Source organism: Macaca mulatta, chromosome 4 (genome assembly GCF_049350105.2).
Source record: "Macaca mulatta isolate MMU2019108-1 chromosome 4, T2T-MMU8v2.0, whole genome shotgun sequence".
NCBI classification, from domain to species: Eukaryota; Metazoa; Chordata; class Mammalia; order Primates; family Cercopithecidae; genus Macaca; species Macaca mulatta.
Window position 1 is genome coordinate 135,910,262 of NC_133409.1, and position 26,343 is coordinate 135,936,604.

The 26,343-nt window shown below is 40.6% G+C and overlaps 1 protein-coding gene across 4 annotated transcripts in view; it reads left to right on the forward strand.

The window, feature by feature from the left end:
- The window catches only part of RCAN2 (regulator of calcineurin 2), a 258,084-nt gene that overhangs the window by 215,885 nt on the left and 15,856 nt on the right, over positions 1–26,343 (forward strand). For all 4 annotated transcript variants that reach the window (XM_015136495.3, XM_015136496.3, XM_015136494.3 and 1 more), the window contains 2 exons: positions 20,477–20,650; positions 22,424–22,595. In XM_015136495.3, the coding sequence (XP_014991981.1) occupies positions 20,477–20,650; positions 22,424–22,595 (346 nt within the window). The remainder of the gene's footprint in view (positions 1–20,476; positions 20,651–22,423; positions 22,596–26,343) is intronic.

Below are 26,343 nucleotides of genomic sequence, written 5' to 3' on the forward strand. Positions count from 1 at the left end.
GTCCCAGCACTCCTGCAGCCCTCAGAGTCAGTGCTTCTCTCCTCCACCTGCAGCAGGCTCTACCTGCCCCAGAGTAAAGCCACTCTGGTGGGCTTAGTCCTGGGGCCCTGTACTCACTTGACTCCTCCTGGCTCCTGTTTCCTGAAGCCTGTCAGCACTTCCCGCCTACAAGCCCAAGCCCCCAGTCTTCCCATCCAGGGTGTAGTGAAGCTGTGATGAGCAGCCCAGATCCTCAAGCAGGCCCGCAGCAGTCATTTGCTACCTCTGACATATGGGCAACTGAATGTTCTCAGCTGAGTCCCTCCATGAGAATAGTCCTCAGCCTTGGAGAGTGAGCATCACCTCCCAGGGCCACGCTCCCTCCCCAGGGATAGCTCTTGCCCTGTGACTGCCCCATGAGAGAGGAGGGGAACGTAAAGTCCTGAACTGGATCTCCTTGCCACCTTGAATCTGCTGAGGCCTTTGAGTTGCATTGAGTTCAACTCCTTCCTCTGCCCACTCCTGGGTCCCTCAGGTCTCCACAGGTGTTGATCCTGACAGCACTCCTAAATGAAGCCCTGTACACAAAACCTCCACTCACAGGGCTCAGCCCACCGTCCAAGAAAGGCCTGTATCTGCACAACTGCAGCTGGCACCCCTCCAGCCATCTTTATTTACCAGCTTCATTGTAATGTTGTGAATGCACAACCAAGGATCTCCATGCGCTTGAGAAGAACCAACAGCAAGATACATAACTAGTGAGATAAACCAAGAGCACAGGTGACCTAGAGTATTCAGAGCTAATGCAGAAAGTAGACAAGATCTTTCTTAAAAAGAGATCTATTTAATATTTTCAGAAATATTTAACAGGCTATGACAGCTGTAACACAAGAATACAGCTGCTGTGAAAAAAAAGAGATATTTTAAAACACAATAAGCATTCCTTGCTGGCAAAATTTATTGGAAAATTTAGCAGAAGAGTTGAATTCCTAACTGAGGAATAGGTTAATGATCTGAAAAATAATGTGGGAGGAATTCTGAGAATACAGAGTCAAAAGACAAAGAGATGGAAAATATGGAAGAAAAGAAAAACAGATAATAGATGCAAGAAATCCCCTATCCAACTAGGAATTCTGAAGGAAGGTAGTAGAAACAATGGAGAGGAAGAAATTATCTAAATATGAATATGAAGAAGCTATGAACAAAGACACAATAAAAGCCCACTGAATGTCTATAGGAACAGTTGGCAATTTTTTTCTGTGAAGAACCAGATAGTAAATAGTTTAGGTTTTGCAGGTCATACTTCTTGACTGTACTGCAGCACAAAAGCTTCAACATGTAACAAATGGAAGTGACTGCATTCCAACAAAACCTTATTAAACATAAATAGGCATCAGGCCAGATTTGACTTAGTTTGCTGACCCCTGCCTTCCAGAAATAATGGGGAAAAAATCACACATCTAGTCACATTTTACTAAAAGTTCTGAACTCCAAAATTAGAGAAATTCTGTAAAGCTTCCAAAGACAAAACAAGGCCAGGATCTCACTTGTCTTCTATAACACAGTTGGCTAGAAAACAGTGGAGTTGTATTCTGGGGGCAACTGAAGTGATTCCTAACCTGGATTACGTTCTAAGTCAAACCATCAGTCTAGTGTGATGGCAAAATACACACATAATTTGGCCAGTCAACGACTCGGAATGTTTATCACTTGTCACTATCGTGGGAGGAGAGGGCCTACTCAAAAATGTTTTCTTATACAACATAAAATGTTACTCCAAGAAAGAGGAAGATATGAGATACATGAAACAGTCAAAATAACCCGAGATTTAGATGAAGAGAAATCCAGTTATGACCATTATATAGCAGGTCTAAAACCCGATCCATTGAACGTGAGACACCAACTCAGAGGGTTTTATGATGAGTGACTTTATTAAAGAACACATTTGATATAATAACACAAATGATAGAATTAGGAACCTGGAAGTACAATTTTTTGTGGAATTACCAATGAGATAACGGCCTATGTCTTCTCTCTTCAACAACAGTAGAAACGCATTTAGGAATTTTAGGAGGAAAAAAATGAAACAGACATGATTGTTTAATGAAACAAGTAAAATTTGTGCCATTAATGAAGTGAATAAAATGGTGTTTTCTGAAACAGCAAATCCAAACACCCACAGGTCAAGAAACTTAGAGTAAGAATTAAGAGAGTCACTAACTGTTCTTGTAAATTTATTTTTTGTTTATTTCATATATGACCATTACAGTTACTTCTGTATGTCTGTATGTGGCTATTTTTTTTTCTACCACTGCTTTTGTTACTTTTATATAATATTTTATAAATCTGCCCTTTTCCATGATATTATTCTTAAGTAGGCTCAGGTTGTTTTTAAGTTAGAAAATAGAAGTCTTAAAATTGTATTTAGGTATCAGTATTATAATATCTTCTGATTTTCTTAAGACAGATGACAGATTTTACCCCTAGAAACATAAATTTATTTTTCTTGAGATTTGTATTTAAAACTATAGAAGACTCCTTCAGGAAATGAATATTTCTTGTTTTAAAGAAATCTTTTTCTGAAAGTCAGCAATTTCTCATATTTCTTATTTTATTTTATTTTATTTTATTTTATTTTATTTTATTTTACACAGTGTCTCGCTCTGTTCCCCAGGCTGGGGCACAGTGGCATGATCATGGTTCACTGCTGCCTCAACTTCCCAGGCTCAAATGATCCTCCCACCTCAGGCTCCCAAGTAGCTGAGACCACCAGTGCATGCCACTATGCGCACCTTGTTTTCGTTTGTTTGTTTTGTAGAGATGGGGTCTCCTTATGTTGCTCAGGCTGGTCTCAAATTCCTGGGCTCAAGTGATCCTCTCACCTTGGCCTCCCAGAGTGCTGGGATTATAGGCGTGAGCCACCATACCCACCCTCTTTAATTCTTTTTTTCTGATAAACTTTGGTAAAGTTAAATGTAATGCTTTTCATTTAATAAAAATATTAACAGTGATTATCTTTAATGTATGGGTCACTTTGTCCTTATGTTTGTTTATATTTTTCCAAGTGGTCTACCATGACCATGTTATTTTCTAAAAAGAACAACATTATTCCTTTCAAGTTACAATATCATTCAAAGCTAGAGCTTGGCAAATGTATGAATTAGAAGCTTGACATTACCACCACTTGCCCATAACCTTTAACTAATCACTTAACCTCTTTTGGCCTTGGTTTTATGAAATTAAAAAATTGGGTTGAAATTTATATTTGATGATTTCGAAAAAACTTCTCCCAGACCTGTTCGTTTGTTTGTTTGTTTTGAGTTGTTCAAACCCTTTGCATCATTTACAAGGTCAGAATACATCAGAGAAAATTCTTGATTTTAAATGTTGGTGGAATGTCTTTGGGTTTTGTGTGTCCCTACATTCACATCCCAAGTTCTATGCAGGTCTGCCTCTGACTGGTGATGGGGCCTTAGGCATGTCATCTGCTGCTCTGTGCTTTGCCTCTTTCAACTTTCAAGTAGAGGGGTTACAATCAGTCACCTCCGGCATCCCTTCCAAGAATAGAGGTTAAAATGATGCTGGAGAGAAAGCTCGATCACTGAGACCCTGTGGGAAAAGCAGTTACAATTCAGTGAGATCAGGGAATCTGCTGCTTATATCATCCATGACGCACAGCCTGAGGATGGTCTCATTCTCATGGATGTACTGCTTCATCTTAAATGTACCAGGATTAGGCAACACAAAACAGCAGAAATAAATCCTTCCAGGGATACTCCTAGGCAGATTGGGGTTCACATTACCAATCAGCTCAGGTCAAAGCTTGTATCATTTGAATGTCTCTGCACATTCTCTTCTTCACTTGTTCATGGGGACTTACAACAGTGTCCCACCTACCCAATGTGTTCCCTCTTTGCAGTGGGGAGAAAACTCAGTCAAAACAAAGAACGTGCAGATAACATGATAATAATCAAAGGAAAAACAATGTCATGATTGTAAGAACAAACCAGTCAACAAGAGTTAATGCATTAATTAATGCAAAGAACTGAAAACTATTAACACCCAAGGACAGTAATGGTAATTCTCAGTAGCACAATTATATAAATCAATTTATTCAGAATCAGGAAGTGCTTAGGTCTTAAATGGTCCAACACATGTCTTCTAAACTGGTACCTCTTAAACTTCAATGGGATACTGATTATCTGGGGGGTCTTGTTGAGATAAAGATTCTAAATTAGTAGGTCTAGAGACTTGTGACCTGAGATAATGCTTATTTAGGAAGCTTCCAGGAGATGCTGCCACTGCTGATCTGTTGTCCATAAGTTGGACTATAAGGATGTAAAGCACTTAGAACAGTGTCTGCATTTAGGAAGAACTCGTGTTAGTGATGATTATTATTTCTACTAGATGCAAGAATTCCAACTCTCCATATGCTCGTGTGCTACAGGAGTACCGAGAGTTGTGCAGCAACAGCCATGTTTTTAAGCTGAATAACTAGAATCATTTTGTAAACTCATTTATGAACTGTTATGGAATAAACATTTATTCTGTAACTTTTATTAGATCACAAATAAGTAGCCCTTGGTAGAAAGCACATTTATGGAATGAGCGTACTTTGCTGCTGAGAACTGCAGAGAAGGCCTGCACGTTTTGACAGGTTCCACTCATCAAGAGGACTGTCACGTCTCTCCAGTGAGCTGAGGACCACGGTATCAGAATTAGTAACTCAGAAGACCAACCAGTTGGTAACCACATATCCAAGACAGTCTTGAAGTCACAGCATAATTAATAGCACCCCCCTCCTAGCTTGGACGATGCATTGTGTAGTCTTCCTAATTTTAGTGGACACTATCTATAAATTACTGGCTTTACCCAGCTTCCCTAACTCTCCCTAAACTTTCATTCCTACCACATGGAGAAAAGGGAATTCTCAAATGTTCTTGCTTAGCTGACAATGGTTTTGGCACTGAGTGATGCCTACATTCAACAATCCTGAAGTTTTGTGTATAACACACACACATATACACACACCCATGCCCACACACATGGAGGAAACCAAGTTTCATCAATATGATCCAATTTTCAGGCACTTCTAATCTGAGCTGCTTATGTGAAGCTCTCTTCCTTTTGACAGAACCAGCTTCTTTTTCATTTCCAGTCATTTCTCTAGGATTGCAGAAGAATTCTTCATACTGCTGCTGGTCTATGAAATATGCATGAGAAAAACTGACTGAAGACAAAAGATGTGTCCATCCCACTGGGCGAGATGCACTGAAAGGGATGAAGCCATATTGACCCAGCTTCCCTCTGCCATAGATAGCCCTCTGGGATGAAATCTACATTCTGTCACTGACAAGCTGACCACCTTAGGCAGATCGTTTAATCTCTTTTAACTCGTTTCTTCATCTGCCTCATAAGTTTATTGTGAGAATGAAATAAATTAGCACATGTGAGGGGGCTAGTGTGGACTTGGCATATAGAAAGTATTTTAACCTAAGTCATATCTAATAAATTCCCACATGAAAATTTAACCACTGTGCAAAATTGCATTCCCAAATTTTGGGCAGTGTTAGCCATAGACGAAGAGTCAATTTTGTTTCTAGTAAATCCACTTCAGCCATGATAGATGTTGACTGTCATGTTTCAATTTGGAAAGACTTTCCTTCAGGTCTCTTGTGTCCTGAATCTGTGATTGGTTGAAACAATCATTTTTGTTTCAAATCTTAAGGAATTTGAACATGAGAGATTTAATTTTATGTAAGGTTTCATCATTAATATACATTCTTTTTTATGTCATTACATAAAGAACAGAGGAAAACAAATAAAATAGAAAAGGTGAGATAGAGAGGAGGAAAAGAGATTAGGAGTATAACAAGCTGCACACTTTCTAAATTTAATGATTGAATCATAAGAAGTTCCTTATATCTGCATCTTAAAAGAATGCAAATGCCATTTTGATTTCATGGGAAAAATAAGTTAAAGGATACGTTGCTGCCTTTGAAAAGCTTACTTTGATCATTTGCCAAATGGCAAAATGAATGGATTAAATTTTAAATTGCCTGTCTTCAGAAGGACGTGATATGGAACATATTTAGGATTTAGCCCTTTAATTTAACGTTAAACTTACTAAAAATATCCTCATCAATTATTGATAGCCCAATTTTAAAACAGAGCCTTCACCTCAATGTTGAGAAGGTAGGAACACTGCTTGTTTTTAGAAGTACATTTTCTACTTCTTTCAGCTACAACACTGGGTAGCATTCTGGAAAGGGGTAATTTTTTAAAGAGGCTCCAAGCTGGTGAGCAGTTTGCCTATCTGCATCAGCAGGCTCATAACCCGTCATTTGGAATTCAAATGGAATGTATTCAGCGTAGCATCTTGCTATTAAATAAATGTTGTAAAAAATATGTGAGTGCTGACTGTTAAAATACCAAAATCTCAAATCTCATTTGGTTTATGTTTCCTATAATTCTGTAGGTATTTAATAACAGATGTTATTGTGCAACAAACAAGGCCATTCCTAGCAAAATATGGCTTAGGACCAAGTATTCTTTTTATCCTCTTCTTAATCCCTTAAAATACCTTTTTTTTTGAAACAACATCATATTAATGTAAATATTTAAGCCTTTGATAATGCTGCTCTCCTGCCTGGAGAATTCTGAAGTCTTCCACTGCCAATTATTTCCACACATACAAATTCTATCCACCTCTTACAGGCCATTTCTTCCTTGACCACCCCCCTATACATACACACACACACACACACACACACACACACACACACAGAGGCATACACACACACACACACACACACAGAGGCATACACACATACACACACACACAGAGGCATACACACACACACACACACAGAGGCATACACACACGCACACTCTCTGACGGCACATTATTCTGAAATATATTCATAATATTTTAAATAGTAAGAGGAATTGGAGATTAAAGCTCCATAGAGGAAGGATATTTGATAGGTGAGTAGTCAAGAAAGACTTCCGGGAAGAAATTTGTATAATTTTATTTTGGCATCCCTGTTTTATTACATTACGGAGGATCTTAATACATATGTTCAGTGTGCATTTGTTGCTTTGGTTGAAGGATAACTTTGAAGAAAAGAACAAATTCACCAAAAGGTAGTGTGTGGGAGGGAGGACTGTTCTCTCAACGTAGTCTGGTTCATTTCATCACCAAGTTATCCCTTTCCAAAGTGTAGGCATCTGCATACACACAGTTGGCACTCAATAATGAATACATGAGCAAAACACAAAAATGACACCATTCCTGCCCTTGAAGTTCTTGTAATCCAGTTAATGATGGCACATTTGCCCTCATTAACAACACTGTTAAGGGAGCACAGCAGAAGGATGTCTAAATCTTAATGGGATTCAGGACAGATTTCTTGGATTTGAGATACGAGCTAGGACTTGACAGATAATTAGAAAGTTATCTGGAGGAAAAGGCTGTTACTGGCAGAAGAAAGGGCAAATGAGAAGGCTTGCAGACACAGCATAACCTGCCTTTGGGAACCTGTAAAGAGAAGTTTGGCTGGAACAGGCAACAAAAGCAAAGGAGAGGTGTGAGATTAGTGGGGTGGGTGATGGCCATTTTATGAAGGGCCTTTAATGCCAAGCAGAGCCTTATTCTAAAAGCTATGGGGAGCCACTAAAGAATTTTATAGAGGAATGATATGATCAGAATTTTCTGTTTTACTTTATTTATTTATTTAAGGCAGAGCCTCACTGTGTTGTCAAGGCTGGTCTCAAACTCCTGAACTCAAGCAATCCTCCCACCTTGGCCTCCCAAACTGCTAAGATTACAACCATGAGCTACTGCATCCAGCCCAGAATTTTCTCTTTTAGAAAGACCTCTCTAGCAGCAGGCTTCCAAGGTTGATTCTTGGGTGACCAGACAGAGACCAGGGAGACCAAGTGCAGTCATGGCGTCAGCCACAAAATAGATGGCAGGATGAACAGGGGACTGATGGGAGATGTACTACTGAAAGGTCCAGAGAACACAGGGCTTGTTGAGTAGTGGGATGTGGAAGTGAGGGAGAAGGAAGAGATCAGGATAACATTTAGGTTGCCTGCTTGAGCAACTGGGTAGAGGGGGGCTATTTATTGTGATAGGCTGAGTGGCAGATTTAGAGGCCGCAGCATTAAAAAAAAAATGGCTTGAGGGCCATTACATGGAAGGCACCTATTGGAAATCTCAACAAAACAATTGAACATGGGATGTGGAGGTCTGGAGATGGCTTTGTCTAAAAGACAGTAGAGGCGTGTTGGGAGAAGAGGAGAAAGGAACCAGGTAGGAGGGGCTTACCTACTCTGTGTGTGAGCTTCTGATGTTTTCAGTAGTCACTGGCATCTTTATCCTTTGCTCGTGGTCTCTCTGAGCTCCAGCTAATGGTGCAGGATCCCCAAAGGGAAAGATTGAAGGCAATTACCCAGTTGATTTCCTCCTTAGAATGATTTAATTTACCATGTTGTTTTGTAAAGGACATGTTTAAACCTTTACAGACAAAAAAGAAATTTTGTGGTTAATTTGGGCTCTATATTTTAAGTAGATAATAACATCAATAAAATCAAGTTAGTTTAATTAGAGTTGATTTCATAGGAGACATTTTGCTGATATTCCTATAATTGCTCTTTACAATCTTTGAAGATTATATACCGGTACAAGTATGGGTATAAATATATAGATAGATGTAGACATAGATATACTTGGTTCTGGATATAGGGTGATTTGGATATAGATCTAATAAGCCAAATACAGGCATATAAACAATCTGGGATTAATAACAGCTCACCTACACTTACTGTGCTCAGCACCTTTTAAAGTGACATAAATATACTAATTTACTTAACAGCCAGGATACCCCTATGAGGTAGATACTGTCATTATTTCTATTTGATAGATAAGGAAACTAAGGTATCAATGGGTAAGTACATTGTTCAAGGTTGCACAGCTGGCACCAGCATTTAAACTAGGTAGTGTAGCTCTAGAGTTTGCTAGTACCATAACTTTATACTGCCTCTTCTTACCTATATCTTATAGATAAATGACTACATGAATTTAAAGTAAAATTCCTGTCCCCTTGTGAGACTGGATAAGCTGTAAAAGAGGCTGTACATTTCATCAATTACACATGCACAATTAGAGCCTATATCTAATCAGGCCTGATGACAGCCACAGACGTTTGTACAGATTAATGATCAGAGAAGAGGAATTGATGGGCCAGGGAAGGTTGAAGCTGTCAGCTTTTAGGAAATGCCCTGAGCCAAAGCAGCCATTGATGTTGTAAACTGAAATGTGGCAGCTATAAAAGGACTGTCAGATCCTTCCTTTGCATAAAAAGTATTTATTACCATGCACAGAAGCCCAATTTTGTGGCATGTAACAGAGATCTGTATTCGTAACTACTCACTCAGAGGTCTTTAGTATGCCTCGTCCATCCTCCTCCCCATCCTGAGGACATGTGGAAGAGCTCCTTTCTGCTACTTCCTACATTTTCATAGACCCATTGGGAGACTTAGAAGTGTCCTGGTATGGGCAAGAGGCTTGCAGGCATCCACAAATGGTACCTTGCTTGGCATAGCCAGGCTCTATAACCTCTGGTGAGTGCCCCACCAGAACAAGCCCTGGGTTTGGGTGATGAGCAGGTCTCACCCAAAGGATGGGCAGTCACTGCCTGGAGTCAGAACAACAAGAGCCCTAGGCATGCAAACCATGCTGCCTTTTGATTCCTCTCTTGGTTCATTCACCTGCCCCTACTTATTGCACAGCTTCCAGGACGGGTTCCAAGCAATCCCCTCACTTGCTCCTCTTCCTCGGTCTCCACCTTGGGTACTTACAAAGTGGATTTAGGCAAGGAAAGGATGTACTCAGCCATCTATAATAGGGTGCATTGACTTAAACTTTGCAGATTCAAGTCTCTTGACTCTTATTCTGGTGATTAAACCTTTTAGGGAATTGACCCTCATCAGCTAAGAATATAATATTTTGAATATAGGCTGGGCACAGTGGCTCACGCCTGTAATCCTAGCACTTTGGGAGGCCGAGGCTGGCAGATCACCTGAGGTCAGGAGTTCGAGACTAGCCTCAACATGGAGAAACCCTGTTTCTACTGAAAAAAAAAAATACAAAATTAGCCGGGCATGCCTGTAATCCCAGCTACTCGGGAGGCTGAGGCAGGAGAATTGCTTGAACCTGGGAGGCGGAGGTTGCGGTGAGCCAAGATTGCGCCATTGCACTCCAGCCTGGGCAACAAGAGCGAAACTCAGTCTCTCAAAAATAAATAAATAAATAAATATTTTGAATATAATAAGAAATATATTTTTTGTCTTCCTCTCTGTTTCCTGACACACAGTTCCAAGAACCCCTGGAATCTCCTCAGTGATAAGTGTCTTTTTGTATGCTAATGAGAACACTAGGGGCCCTGGGTGGCCTCAAGATGGGGTTAGAACTTTCAGCCTTTCAGCCTGCTGTCTGACCTCTGGGAAGGGGAGAAGTGCTGAAGTTAGAGTTGATCACCAATTGACAATGATGTGATCAATTCTGCCTGTGTAAGGACACCTTCATAAAAACCCAAAGGACAGCATGCAGGGAGTTTCCAGGTTGCTGAACACGTAGAGGTACTGAGAGCATGGTATAGTTCAGAGAGGAGCATGGAAGCCCCGTGTCCCTTCTCGTATACCTTGCTCTATACATCTCTTCTGTCTGACTGTTACTGAGTTGTATTCTTTATAATAAAAGGATGAGCATAAGTAAAGTGCTTCCCTCAGTTCTGTAAGCCATTATAGCAAATGATCGAACCTGAGGAGGGGGTTGTGGGAACTTCCAGTTTATATCTGGTGGGTCAGAAGCAAAACCTGGACGTGCAATTGGTGTCCAAAGTGGAGCAGTCTGGGAGTACTGAGCCCTTAACCTTTGGGATCTGGCACTGTCTTCAGGCAGATAGAGTCAGAATTGAGTTAAAGCGTAGGACATCCAGTGGGTGTCTACAGAGAAATGGAGAATTGCTTGCTGTGAGAAAAACTCCATGTGTTAATGACCAGAAATGAAATAATGTGAGAGTATAGAAAAAACAATGTTTTGGGGTTTTTTTCTGTACAGTACAGTGATAGAAACACTGTGCTTGTTTTAGCTGTTCTGAAAACCTGGACTCCAGATTATTTTGTGACTGCACAGTACATACTTCACACTCTCTCGAGCGTATTTCCCGGGGTTAAATGAAGCTTCAGCTTTAGGGCCCTCATTTGCATTGGTCTTTACCAAGACTTGGTGGAGCCCTAGCATTGTGTTCATGTGGTTATATATTTTTGCGAAATTTGCAAAAGTTATTTCTTAATGATTTTTGTTCTCATTCTCAAAAAACAAACCTCCAATGTTTGTGCTTAGTTGCTTAGTTGTTTTTTTGTGTGTTTTGTTTTTTTTGTTTTGTTTTGTTTTTTTTGAGACAGGGTCTTACTCTGTCACCCAGCCTGGAGTGCAGTGGCATGATCTTGGCTCACTGTGACCTCTGCCTCCCAGGTTCAAGTGATCCTCCCAGCTCAGCCTCCAGAGTGGTGAGACCACAGGTACGCACCACTATGTCAGGCTAATTTTTTATATCTGTGCTTAGTTTTCTATTATTTTGCTTAAGGAAGTCTCCCCAAGGTGTGAAATCTTCAGGTTCCATAATGCTTGGAGTCACCCCTGCTCTGCCTCCCTTGTTCAAAGGTTGTTCCAGTTAATAGTCCTCATACATGTTTTTGTTTGTTTTGAAGGCATTTGGGTTTTTTGTTTGTTTGTTTGTTTGTGGGCTTGGAGATTTTTCCAGTTCTAAATGTTTAGATGATGACTAAGTAGAATCAGAGAAATGGAGATTTCTTTAACTAAAGAAAACTAAAACTATATTTTTGCATAGCAATGTTATTCAGCCACAGTGAACTTTAGGACCGCTACTGGGAAAGAAAGAATACAATGGGACATGGATCATGGAACTTGCTCCACTGAGAGAGATGTGTGATGAAACCATGAGTTTTTAGAACAAAATGGCTTCTTCTAGAGTTTGGGGCTGAGTATTAGAACTTTGTCTCTCACAAGAACTCAGCAAGAAAGGATAAAGGCTTCTGTACCTTTACCAGCAAACTATCTTTTCTTGAAGCAGTTATATGACACAGCATCTGTCTGCTTCTCTTATTAGTGAAGAAGGATTGCAGGATTCCTCTTTTCACAATGATTTTTATTTAGGTAGTATCAGGACCACAAATGGAACAAAGCATAATTGCATACAATTTTGGCTGGCCTAAGAAATCCTGATAGGTTAAAGTCCAGATGTGGGAACTCTCACACACAGGCCAGTTATGCCCATCACATAAGGAGTCTGCATCCTGAAAGGTTTACAATAGCAGTCCCTTGTTCAGAAGGTCCTCCTGAAATGCCCATCACATCCAGAGTGGTCCTTCAACATGGGATTTGCCCACGGCTTGTCAATGGTATCCATTGAGAAGTGATAAACATTTGACACTATATAATCATTTTATTTCAAATATGGCCTGAGTTAGGCCTAGATCCGTTTGTTATTTGGTAAGCAGCACACTCACATCTTCAGACATTCTACCTGGAACATATTTTATTTTATTTATTATTATTATTATTTTTGAGACAGAGTCTTGCTCTGTCACCCAGGCTGGAGTGCAGTGGCGCAATCTCGGCTCACCGCAACCTCTGCCTCCTGAATTCAAGCGATTCTCCTCCCTCAGCCTCCTGAGTAGCAGAGATTACAGCCATGTGCCACCACGCATAGCTAATTTTTATAATTTTAGTAGAGACTGGGTTTTACCATGTCAGCTAGGCTGGTCTTGAACTCCTGACCTCAGGTGATCCTCCTGCCTCAGCCTCCCAAAGTGCTGGGATTACAGGCATGAGCTATCATGCCCAGCCTCCAACCCCTATTCTAACCTCTCCCACTTTCTTCTCTAGAGCCCATTATTGATTTTCTCAGAGTATCATTTGTGCTCTACAATAATCACTCCACATCCTCTCCTTACTAAATCCTTCATTGCTCTGGGCAGTGCTTGTTCCCTAGCAATTACACATTGCTAGGCAGATTACTCTCTAGTTCCCCACCTCTCAAGCCCAGAATATGAGGCTTAGAATTCCCTGGCATCCCCCCATGCTTCTAGGTTGTTGTTCCATCCCTTTTTATAGATGATCTCTGTGAAGCCCCTGCCCTCCAGTTGAACTCTTTTCTTTCAACCTATGCTGCCATACCCTATAGCTCTCCAGGTCACTCCTCCTGTTTCTCATGCAGCTCATCTGGCTCATGGTTGTCCCATAACTCTGTTTCCTGTTGTCCTCCTGAGTCGGTGGTCACCATGCAACCCTCTCACCTCGCTATTCTTTTTTTTTTTTTTTTTTTTTTTGAGACGGAGTCTCACGCTGTTGCCCAGGCTGGAGTGCAGTGGCGCGATCTCGGCTCACTGCAAGCTCCGCCTCCCGGGTTCCCGCCATTCTCCTGCCTCAGCCTCCTGAGTAGCTGGGACTACAGGCGCCCGCCACCGCGCCCGGCTAATTTTTTTTTTTGTATTTTTAGTAGAGACGGGGTTTCACTGTGGTCTCGATCTTCTGACCTTGTGATCCGCCCGCCTCGGCCTCCCAAAGTGCTGGGATTACAGGCTTTCTATTCCCATCATCCTCACCCCGTCATCCCTCACAATTCCATTCACGTGCCTCATGTTGACCCTTAGGGCATCTAACACTGAAAACCTTCTGAAACCTTAAACTTACAAAATTATCTTCTGGGCTTACGATTTTTTTGTCTACTGTTTTTCCCACTGTGTCATTCCTATGAAACTCATTTATCTAACTCATCCAGAACCTTGAAGTCTCACTTCTTCCCATTCTTTCAGTCAAATGTGATACTCCTGGATTCTCTTTTCTCCTCACAACCTCTCGTAGTCAGGCATCTCATTGCCTACTTGCCAACCCTTTCAAGTTATTCCTTCATCTTTCTTCTCCTATGCCTCAATACACACACACACACACACACACACACACTTGTCTCATACTCATCACCTTGGAATGACCCAAATATCCACTTCCTCCTCTCCTGGGGGGGACATGGCATGATATATTAGGTGCTCTGTATTCTTCCCAGAGTCATCTGGTTCTGTAGGTCTATGAGACTGCCTATATTTGTTTCCTGGGGCTGTCATAACCAAGTGCCACAAACTGAGTAGCTTAAAACAATACAAATTTATTATCACACAATTCTGAAGGCTAAAGTCCAAAGCCAAGGTGTCAGCAGTGCTACCATCCCTCTGGATCCCATAGGAGAATTCTTTTTTGCCTCTTCCTAGCTTCTGGTGGTTTGCTAGCAATACTTAGCATTCCTTGGCTTGCAGAGGTGCCACTCCACTCCACTGTCTTCACAGGACACTTTCCCTATGTTTCTTTGTCCTCACATGGCTATTTTCTTATAAGGACACTAGTCAACTTAGATTAGGGTCCCACACCACTTCAGTACAACATCTTTTTAACTAATTACATCTTTGATGACCCTATTTCCAAACAAGGTCATGTTCTGAGTTCCTGGGGTTTGGACTTCAACATACCCTTACTATCTCTTCTCTCTCCCTCTTCATTAGTTTCATTTCTTCAGCCCATCAGTGTTTCCCCACACTACCAAAAATCTGCTTGTGACCACGACTTCCCATGTGGTTATCCCAGCTCCCTGGTTTTCATTGCCAAACTCTATTTCCAGCTTTTTCTCTGCCCTTCACTTCTCCATCTGTAATTAATCTATTACACATCTGTTCAAATAGCTCTCTCAGTAAGGTCATCAGCATCAGTCCATTTGTCAAATCCAATGGTGTCATCTCCACCTTCACCCTATTTGACTTCCGTACAGTATTCGATACCAGCATTATCACACTTCTTTGAAGGGCAGCTCTTTTCTGACCATTATGTCGTACAATTAAGGGTCTCTCTAGACCTCCTGTCTTTCCCCAAGCCAACTGGATCCTTACTTCTGAGACCCTATTGTACAACAGTTTTCAGTGTGTGGTTTACAGACTCATGAGGGATCCCAATACCAGTTCCTATGTTATCAAAACTATTTTCATAGTACTACAAGGTATCATTTACCTTTTCAACTGTGTTGACATTTATACCCACGGTACAAAAGCAATGGTGGTTAAAACTGCTGGTACTTTAGCATGAATCAGTGCGGTGCCACCAACTTGTGCTAGTAATACAGTCATGTGTCGCTTAACCTCGGGAATACCTTCCGAGAAATGTGTCCTTGGATGATTTTGTTGTGTGAACATGATAGAGTGTACTTACACAAATCTAGATGGTATAGCCTACTGCATATCCAAGCTCTGTGGTATAGCCTGTTGTTCCTGGGCTACAAACCTGTACAGCATATTATTATACTAAATTCTGTAGGCAATTGTTACACTTAAGTATTTGTGTATCTCAATATACCTAATCATAGAAAACGTACGGTAAAAATATGGCACTATAATCTTGTGGGACCACAGTCAGATATGCAGTCCATTGTTGACCAAAACTTCATTATGCAGTGCATGACTGTATTTCTATTCTTCACAGCCACACACTCACAGTTTAAAAAAAAGAAAAGAAGAAAGCAGGAAAAGAAAGAAAATGCCAATTTTACTTAGAAATGTCCTTGATAAGGCAGTAAGTTTTATTCATTTGATTAACCCTTTACCCTTAAGCGCACACCTTTGCAATTTTCTGAATAACAAAATGGGAAGTACACATGAGAAGTACTTATGTGGCATCTGGAAATAAAATGTCTGACTGGAGGAAACATTCTAAGCTGTCCTAAACTGCCCTTGGTACTTTTCTCATGGAACACCATTTTTACTTGAAGAAACAACTGACACGAAAAGTATAGTTATGGACACTTCGGTATTTGGCAGACAGTTTCTCAAAAATGAATGAAGTGAATCTGCTGCTATAAGAAAAATAACTGACAGAGTGTGTTGCCAAGAATAAAGAATGAGATTTCAAGCAAAAATAACACTTTGGAAAACTTGTATCCACCAATGTGAATTCCACAGCTTTTGAATTTCTAAAGACTTTTTGATAAGATAGATGGTAGATTAAAAGTAATGGCAAAAACCACAATTACTTTTGCACCAAACTATAGTTTTAATGAATGTGATTTTTAATATTGTATTGAAATCGGTCAGTTTGGAAAAGTTACATATTTCAGGGAACCAATATTTTCTAAATGATTAATGTACGCTTATGAAATCATTGGGTTAAAATTTATTCAAAGTGCAAAATAGATAAATGGATCTTAATAAAATCAGGTAAAAATGTTATGTGATTATGCAGTACACTTTAAGAAACTACTACTTTTTGAGTTTTGATGAGATATCAAGGAAGAATACTCCCAATTATTTGAAGGGCTGTTAAAATACTCCACCCTTTTCCGACCACATATTTGGATGAGGCCAGCTTTTCTTCATACCCTTCAGTCAAAACAACTTGGTGCAATAGATTGAATGCAGAAGCAGACATGAGTTTCCAGGTGTCTTCTAGTAATTTGGAAATTAAATAGATGTGCAAAAATGTAAAACAATGTCAATCTTCTCATTAAATGTTTTCTTCTTTTGGAAAACAGTTATTTTTCATTAAAAAGTTTATGTTCACAAATAAAGGGTTTATTATTATTACTTTTAAATGGATTTATATATAAATATTTTCAAGTTTCTCAGTTTTAATTTCTGGTACCATAAACATTGTTTTATTTAAAACCCACATTACAAAAATTCTTTAGGATCCTCAATAATTGTTAAGAGTGTAAAGAGGTTCTGAAACCAAAGAGTAGAACTGTATTCAAATAGGATGCTACAAAGAGAACTGACGTTCAAGGAGAAATTAATAATTTATTGGGTTTGTTGGGTAACAGAACTGGAGAAAAATGGTAGCCGGAGGGCAACAAAATATTATTGTGTCCCTGGTGAGAACCTGTGCATGCATCAAGACCGTAGAAGATATTCTGTAATGGCAGGTGGAGAATTCCTACAGCTAGTGCTTTTGGTGACACTGTTTTGCCTCAAGGTACATCTAGTGGCTTCATTGTGTTGGATCTGCCTCTAATTTGGTCTGGTATCCTGTTGCCTCAGCAAATTATATGTTTGTAATGTCACTAATGGAAACAAAAATAGAGAAGGCTAGCGAGTTCCTATTCTTGGACAACTGTCACCCCTACAAATAAAGTTCCCAAAAGGCCTGAAAAGAGAGGACATGCTGAGTAAATGTCAGCTGTTTATTATTATCATCATTGTGGACTTTAAGCCCCATATGATCCCGTGAAAACCCTGGCCCCTGAGCTCTGGGCTACACCCCAGGTTTGGTGCAAGAGCTCCTTTTGTTTTTCAGCTTAAGCCCAAAACAAGGAATATCAAAGAGTTTCATGTCAATGGCCAACTCTAACTTGGTGGGAGTTGGTGCCTGGAGCCCTCTTTTGAGGATCAGTGGGAACAAGATGTTCTTGATGTCTGCCAATGCCTTACAAAAGAGGTAGCACATTGTCAGCACCCCCTAAGCCTAAAAGCTGGACTCCTTGATTCTTTGCTCTTAATGCAGTCTCTTGAGGCCAAACCGCTCTGATAAACTGAGATGTGAAGCACAAAAATGAAATACGAAATGAAAAGGAAGGAATTAGACTCAAAGGAGAAAAGCACCTCGCTTTCAAAGGCTAGCCTTAACTGCCCATGCTTAGGCATTGGATAGGTGATGAGAAAGTGAAATTCCCACCCTGGAAATGGAAAAACATACCAGCCACAAAGAAGACCCAAGTATTCTGTCCTTAAAAATAATATTGTACTCTATATAGAAACAGGAGTTTTTAATCTCTTAATTCCTCCTATTCCTGAAAACTTCCCAAACTCATCAAACTACCAGCTGTGATTTGATCAGTTCAGAGTACTCTCGTTGTGAGGAAACAGAATTCATTTTAACCATCAGGATTCGTGCTCAGGAAAACACAGTATTGGTGGGACAGAATTCCATAATGAGACTCCTTGGAGTGGTAGCTGAAGCCCCGAGTCTGGGACTTGGCTAATCCCAAGGCTTGAGAGATGAGGGGAGACAAAAAACCTGCTCTGCATAAGACAAGGAAAAAGTCTTGTTTTGTTCATGATGGGAAAAGGAGTATAAGACAAAAACAGAATGAGAGAAAGAACCCCTCAAATCTCCACAAATGTCATTAAAAAAGCAAAAGCTTTTATTGTATTCTTTGGGGTCCTTGGACTGGTATAAAAGAGAAGAGTGTGGGCAGACAAAGGAGTCAAAGATAGGAGGGGCGATGGGGGAGCTGCAGCCTGAGGATTCTCAGAAATCGGCAGCAGGATGTGGTGTGGCATCACCAATATGGGCTTGAAGGTCTGATACAAGTTCATTTGGATCCCCAAGAGGCAGGAAGACCTTCCCTGAAGTTTAAGTTACTCTTCCTGTGGAGCCTCAGAAGTCAGTGCTTTTACAACCCCACCTCACTATATTGATTCTCTTAGATGTGGTCACCCTTTAGACTTGGGTCAGTGTATTGCTATACATCTCTTGCTCTTATTAAAATAAGCATCTCTTCCTATCAACCTGACAGTATAATTCTTTATAGAGTTGACAGTATCTCTCTAGTTAGGGTCACAAGGACTTTGGCCTGGTCCTGGATCTGCCACTGACTCTCCCTGTGCCCATGGGTAGGTCCTTATCTTTTCAGATCTCAGGGTTCTGATTTGTAAAATGATGGAGGTGAGGAGGAAAAGGTTGAGTTCATCATCTCTTAAATCCATTCCTAGTTAAAATTCTATGAATCTTGCAGTATTAATATTTCATGCATCTCCATTCTTCCTTGTACTTACTGTTATGAGAAATTACCTTTTACTGTTGAAATAAAAGAATCAGGTTGGTTATATATATAATTTCCTTAGTGGCAGTTTCTCTATTAAGAACACACTAGCTTATAACATATACTAATTTTCTTATAATAAGGATACTTTTATGGCTAAGAGGAACCATATAGATCAGACAGATGTTATTAACATATGTACCTATATATTTTTTCTTTTTTAATTCTCTAGTTTTCTGTTATGCCTTTCCCCAGTGTTCTGGGTGTCCTCTTACTTGTGTGTATCTGCTTCACCTGTTAGATTGTTAGATGGTTGAGGGTCAGAACAATGTGATACTCATCTCTGTATCCTCTTAAAGTCTAGAGAGAGACCTTTCCTCATAGAAAGTGAGCATTTAATAGATACTTATTCAGTCGAATTGAAACTGTGTATTGAGTCTAAATTTTTTAATTATTGCTTTATATTGTGATAGCTTAGTTATGCTGTAGGAATAAAATAATTCTCAAATCTCAGTGATTTAATGCAACGGAGATTTTTTTTCCTTGCTAAGGCAAAGTTGGCTATAGAATGGAGTTGGAGTAGGGAGAAAACTATTTCTGCTTCATACAGCCACTTGGGGACTCAGAGTGAAGAGAATCCTGTTTCTGACAGCTGTACCTTTTGAAACACATGGCCTCTTCAGAGAAATAAACTGAAAAATTACTCAAGGGCTTTCTTCTGCCCTCTACACGTATTTCGTTGACCAGGACTAATCAAATGGTACTGCCTGACTAGGAAACTGGGTGATGTGGATCCCATATTTTTAGGCAAGAAAAGTGCCCACCCCTCCCTAGGCCCAGCATGGTGGCTCATGCCTGTAATCTCAGCATTTTGGGAGGCCGAGACAGGTGGATCACTTGAGGTCCGGAGTTTGAGACCAGCCTGGCCAACATGGTGAAACCCCATGTCTACTAAAAAATACAAAAATTAGCTGGGTGTGGTGGCACATGCCTGTAATCCCAGCTACTCAGGAGGCTGAGGAAGGAGAATCACTTGAATCCAGGAGGCGGAGGTTGCAGTGACCCCAGATCATGCCAGTGCACTCCAGCATGTGCAACAGAGCAAGAGAAAGAAAGAAAGGGGCGGGGGAGGGAGGGAAGGAAGGAAGGAAGGGGAAAAGAAAAGAAAAGAAAAGAAAAGAAAAGAAAAGAAAAGAAAAGAAAGAAAACGAAAAGTGCCCCCAAGATTGGTAATCACTAATGTTTACCCTGTGCTTTATTCAGTAGCTCCAGTATTTTGGAGATAATGAACTTCTTTGAGAATCTGATGGTCATTACAATCCCTCTCCTCTAGAAACACTCAACATTTTGCATAATTTCCTATGTGTTTCATGTACTTTGAACCCTATTCACTGGTTCTCTAGAGAACCTTAGACCAAGATTATAAATCCTTCAGGCATGTTTTGCACCTGGCAACAGACCTACAGATGAAAAAAAGAAAAAATACATTACTGCTGTTCTATTTAAACTGTATGTTATTAACAGTCTATTTATTTAGTTGTTTGTTTTTATCAGATATGGCATCATACAAGACCCATGGCCAACGGATTTCCCTCTGTGTTTGTTTTTATCAGGAAAAATTTGAGGGACTGTTCCGGACTTATGACGACTGTGTGACGTTCCAGCTATTTAAGAGTTTCAGACGTGTCCGTATAAACTTCAGCAATCCTAAATCTGCAGCCCGAGCTAGGATAGAGCTTCATGAAACCCAATTCAGAGGGAAAAAATTAAAGCTCTACTTTGCACAGGTAAGGTGATTGTTTACCAAAGTTATTCTTTTTGCCCTACATTATTTTTTACCGTTTTAAAATGTAAATGAAGCCTTTTCCATTTTCAGATTGGTTGGTAGTCTATAAATTAATTCACTGAGAAATAGACCCACATCATGATTCCCAGACAGGAACAGCTTAGTGTTAGGCTCTGAGAGTTGCCAACCAGAGCAAGTTGCATAACCTCACTGGGGCTCCATATTCTCATCTGTAAATTGGGGATGATCAGGATCTATACCCCATACTGTTGTTATGAGGCTTGCATGAATTATTGTGTGTTTAAGTGCCTAATATTTGGCAAATACACAATAAATGCCAGGTAGTAGTTATAATAAGAATGATGTAATCACAGCTACTCCTAACCTTCCTATCAGGGTTATAATTAAAACTTAAATTATATGACTGCTTTAGTGGAATGTATAACTTTTCAGTGATTCATATTTATGAGAAAAGGTTACAAATATATGGAAATTAATTTGTTTCATCCAAAAATCAATTCTCGCTGTTCCAAAACGAAATGGGTAATTCTTGGCAATGCTTATAAAGTTCACAGCAATAGAAATCAATATCCATCATGTTCCATTAGTGCCCTCACCTCATCACTAGATACCTTGATCCATCTCTTAAGTGATCTGTTAGTATGGTTTCCACCTTTAGACTCTACAGAGATGGCACAGTGAAAAGATCACAGACGTTGGCCCTGCCTCCATGTTCAAATTCCATCATTGCTATTCTCATGTGGGTGATGTGGACCAACCTCAGTTTCCTTGTCTTTAAAATCTCACCCCATTCCTTAAAAAGTTAAGCATTGAGTTACCATTTGACCCAGCAATTCCACTCCTAGGTATTTAAAACAGGTACTCAAACAAATATATGTACACACACGTTCACAATAGCACTATTCACAATAGACAAAAGGTGGAAACCACCTAAATGTCCATCAATGGATGAATGGATTAGCAAATTATAGTATGCCCATATGATGGAATATTACTCATCCATAAAAAGGACTAAAATACTGATAAATGCTACAATGTGGATAAACCTTGAAAACATTATACTAAGGGAAAGGAGCCAGACACAAAAAGTCACATATTCTGTGATTCTACTTATAGGACATATCAAGAACAGGTAAATCTGTAGAGACAGAAAACAGCATGGTGATTGCCAGTGACCAGTGGGAGACAGGAGTGGTAGTAACTGGTAATGGTAGTACTGGTAGCAGTAGGCAGAGGAGTTCCTATTCCTCTGGATAGAGGTGGTTGTTGCAGATTGGAAATGTACTAAATGCCACTGAACTGTTCACTTTCAAGTGGTTAATTTTACGTTATGTGAATTTCACCAAGGAAGGAAGGAGGAAAAGAGAGAAGGAGACAAGGAAACATTTGGCAGGTGCATGGTGGGACAGTGGACTGGCAGCATCAGCATCACCTGGGAACCTATTAGAAATGCAAACCCTCAGGCCCCATCCCAGGCCTCCTGAATTAGAAATGTGGGGGCTGGGGCTTAGCAATCTGTGTTTTAGTAAGGACTACAGGTGATTCTGACATACAGTAAAGGTTGAGATCCACTGTTTTCAGGATTAAATAAGGCAATTGAGCACATGGTATGTGGTAAGTGGTAATTATTATTACAGTCAGGTTCATCGGTTCATTTGTCACAGGCTGAAACTAAACCCACATTTTAATGTGCCAACATGACACATCTGAAGCCATGATGAATAAGTGTCTTCATCTCTACTCTATTTGAAAGGTTCAGACTCCAGAGACAGATGGAGACAAACTGCATTTGGCTCCACCCCAGCCTGCCAAACAGTTTCTCATCTCGCCCCCTTCCTCCCCACCTGTTGGCTGGCAGCCCATCAACGATGCCACACCAGTCCTCAACTACGACCTCCTCTATGCTGTGGCCAAACTAGGACCAGGTAAGTTTTGCGGTCCATTTTAAAAAATAAACATTTGTCAGCAACCTAGAAAAGCCAAATTAGATTAACAACCTTGAAATCCTGGGTTCACAGTAACATTGCATTTCTAATGGGTTTATTCTTCTGTGTGGACAATGAGAGGGAATGATAGATGAGAATGCAGCATCAGACTTTGCACCTGTTCAAAAAGCAACTCGGGAACCTGTACTAAAATGGTGTCAAGTCCATGCAGCTTCCGGATTGCAATGCAGATATTTTAAGATCCAACAGCATTACCTAATTCTTGTGGGATTTATCTCGATACCAGGAGGAAATTATTTCCTCAGAACAGACAAAATGAACCCTACCACCTGGAAGGAAGCATCTATGCTGTGCAACCCAGTTTTATTGCTGTCACAGTGCTAGTACACACTCAGGAACCCCCTGTTACAAGAAAACCTGCCACCAAAGTGAAACCTCCAAGTTCCTAAGAAGTCAGTTACAGCAGCCTCTAACTTTAAAAAAATCTTACGGTCACTTTGTTATCATGTTGGCATATGTAGCTCTGATTCACTCATTCTCACTGCAGTATAGTATTCTAAAATATGAATCCACCACCACACTTTCTTTAGCCACTCTCCTGTTGATGGATATTTAGATTATTTCCAGGTTTTTTGCTATTACAATCAAAGTAACAGTTAACATTCTTGTACATCTCTATGCACTTGTCCAAAAGTTTCTTTAGGCTTTGTACCTAGAAGTGATACTGCCCTCAATTTCAGCAGATGATGACATCTTGCACCTCAAAGTATTTTTTCCTATATTATATTAGGAGAGGAAATAATAGAAATTGAAGGTGCCGAAACCAGGTGGGAGCTGAGATTTTTAGCACTGTGAATTGAGTGGTAACTAATGGCCATTATGTCTGCTGTATCTACTGCTGGTTATCTTGGGATAGGAAGGAGCTTTAAAAATAGAATCTGAATGCCTGACCCCACCCCAACAGATTCTAATTTGATGTGGGTAAAGTCCAGGTATCAGTACGTTTTAAAAGCTCCCACGCTGATTCTAATATGCAGATGAGTTCAAGAACCACTGGTAGCTAAATGCCAAGTACCAAGAATAGTAAACTTATAAGTTCTTACCAGCATTTCTTAATGTGGCAGGAAAACATTTGGCCCAGAGTCACCCACCTCAGAAATCTGCTGTTTTAATAATCGTGTGTTGATTCTTGTGTACGCCAAAACCTGAGATCCCTAGGAATTACGGTGACCAACTGTCCTGGTTTCTCCAGGACTAAGGAGTTCCTTGGCCCCAGGACCTTCACTGCTAAAGTCAGAAAATTCCCAGGAAAACCAAGAAAAGCTGGTCATCTTACCAGGTACCCAGATTAAGATGATGCTGATCTGATTAATAAGCACTTCTTGCAAGAAGATTGCCAGATGTTACATGTGTGGCCTGAAAGTTAAATTATAGAACTTTCAAGAGCAAGCTCATTGGAGGTTTCTTTGTAATCAGCATCACATCTGTCAGCTTCTCAGGCCCTTTAAAATGGCCATAAGTTTTACCTTCAAGAAGCAGGAGGTACGTCTAACTAACATGTGCTGATGAAAGAAGCAATATAATAACAAGGGAGATGTTAGTGAAATATGATTTCATTGAACATCTAGTTCACATCCAGGATCCTGATCTTAGACACTCCCCCTTCAGAGAGCCACATGTGTGATATGCGTAAACACTGCACAGTGTGTAAAGTAAATTGAGTCTACTCACGTGAAGCCTTTTGAAGCCCTTCCCCACAGTCATTCAGGACATTGCAGAAACAAACAAGCACACATATCCAAATGGACCAATTTCAGCCAAGGTCCTTGGAGCTGCCAGTTTGACTCCTATGCACAGATATTGACAAGAACACCCTTGAACACTTTGTAGAGGTGTTTTGAATGTCAGCCAACAGAGCTCTTTATAGAATCACTAAGGTCTTGGCTAGAGGACCTAGGAGTCTGACCTGCATTTTACAGAAAAGGAAACTGAGGCCCAGAGCGAAGCGGGGAGCTGATTTGACAATGAAAGTGCCAGAGCTTCCAATGCTGTGCTCTTCCTACTTCACTATTTAGAAAGGAGGCTCAGGCTATGTCAAACTTTCTGACCATCACACCCCAGCTGGACTCCAGTTCACTCATGTGGAGCTGGTTGTCCAGTAAAATTCAAATCATTTTTTATCAAGAACGTGAAAGAACATTAGTTGTTGTTTGTCAGCATTCACAAAGATTGATGCAGAGAAAGCTAGGGGCAAGTTCCAGACACCCTTACTGGCTGACCGAGCTGAGCCCAGACTCTGGAAGGCATAGACAGGGACAAATGTGACCTGGGACTGATGGAGGCAGAAGGCACAGATGGGATGGGAATTAGGCCCTGGAAGGGATGCTCACAGAGCCTGACACAGAAGAGGAAGGAAGAAAGAGGGAGGAAGGAAATGGTCTTAAAGAGGCAGAGGAAAAAAAAAAAAAAAAAAAGCAGTTGGCAGTAGGGGGTGGGGGGCTCGGAGTTGTAAATAACTTATCAACAATGTTAAAAATGCGACCTTTTACCTTAATTGTACAGCTAATCTATAGCACCCACCTTCTTTTATCACAATAAATGTACCATCTACCATTTTTGAAGGGCCCTGCTTTGTGAAAAGCACAGAGATAGGACCTATTATTATCCCCATTTTATGGATTAGGAAACTAGGCTGTAGAAAGAAGCATGAACTTTCCCAAGGTGACACAGCTGGTTGGTGACATCGTCGAATTTCAAACCCTGGCACTTCTGACTCCAGAGAGTAAACTTCACCGCTCTGCCAGCTGGCCTTCTATTAAGGATCCTGGTTGGCTTGGCTGACTTCAGGCCTGCTCTGCTCCAACTCTGGCAAACATTTATTCTAACCCTGAATAAATAATTATAATAATTATTATTATTATATGAGACAGACTCTCACTCTGTCACCCAGGCTGGAGTGCAGTGGCACGATATCGGCTCACTGCAACCTCCACCTCCCAGGTTCAAGTGATTCTCCCGCATCAGCCTCCTGAGTAGCTGGGACTACAGGCGTGTGCCACCATGCCCAACTAATTTTTGTATTTTTTAGTAGAGACGAGGTTTCACCCTGTTGACCAGGCTGGTCTCGAACTTCTGACCTCGTGATCCACCCACCTCAGCCTCCCAAAGTGCTGGGATTTCAGGCGTGAGCCACCACGCCAGGCCTCAAGAATTATTTCTAACAAACACCAATCTAAACTTCTAGAAAGCCTAACCTAATGTCTGGTAAATGTGCAAATGGAGACTTGTGCATTTGGTACAAGAGCAAATATTGAGAGTTTCCTGATTTTTAAGGATGACTGATACTGTGTCCATGGAACAGCTGCAGTCTGGATGTATTTTCTAGGATATGTTTTTCTCTATTCCCTGCCAGCAATTTGGGACTGTTTGTCTTTATTTGGTTATCCATTTATCCCTTTTCTATGTCCTTGAAGCTTCCTCAGCCCCACACATGCATGATTTGTGTCCAACAACTGAGTTGAAAATATCAGAGGTTAAATTAAAGGTTGTTTCAACTGCAACAATAAGGGAGCAGGGTCACACTCTGCCTTTTCCCCATGGCATCCTCCCCCTCATCGTGTCTCTGCCCCCTTCTCAACCAGGTGCCAAGGCAAGGGGTTGCTCCTTCGGTCTCCTCCTGTCACTTTGCACAAATATTCACTTTTCCTTATGGCAATTTTCTATTGTT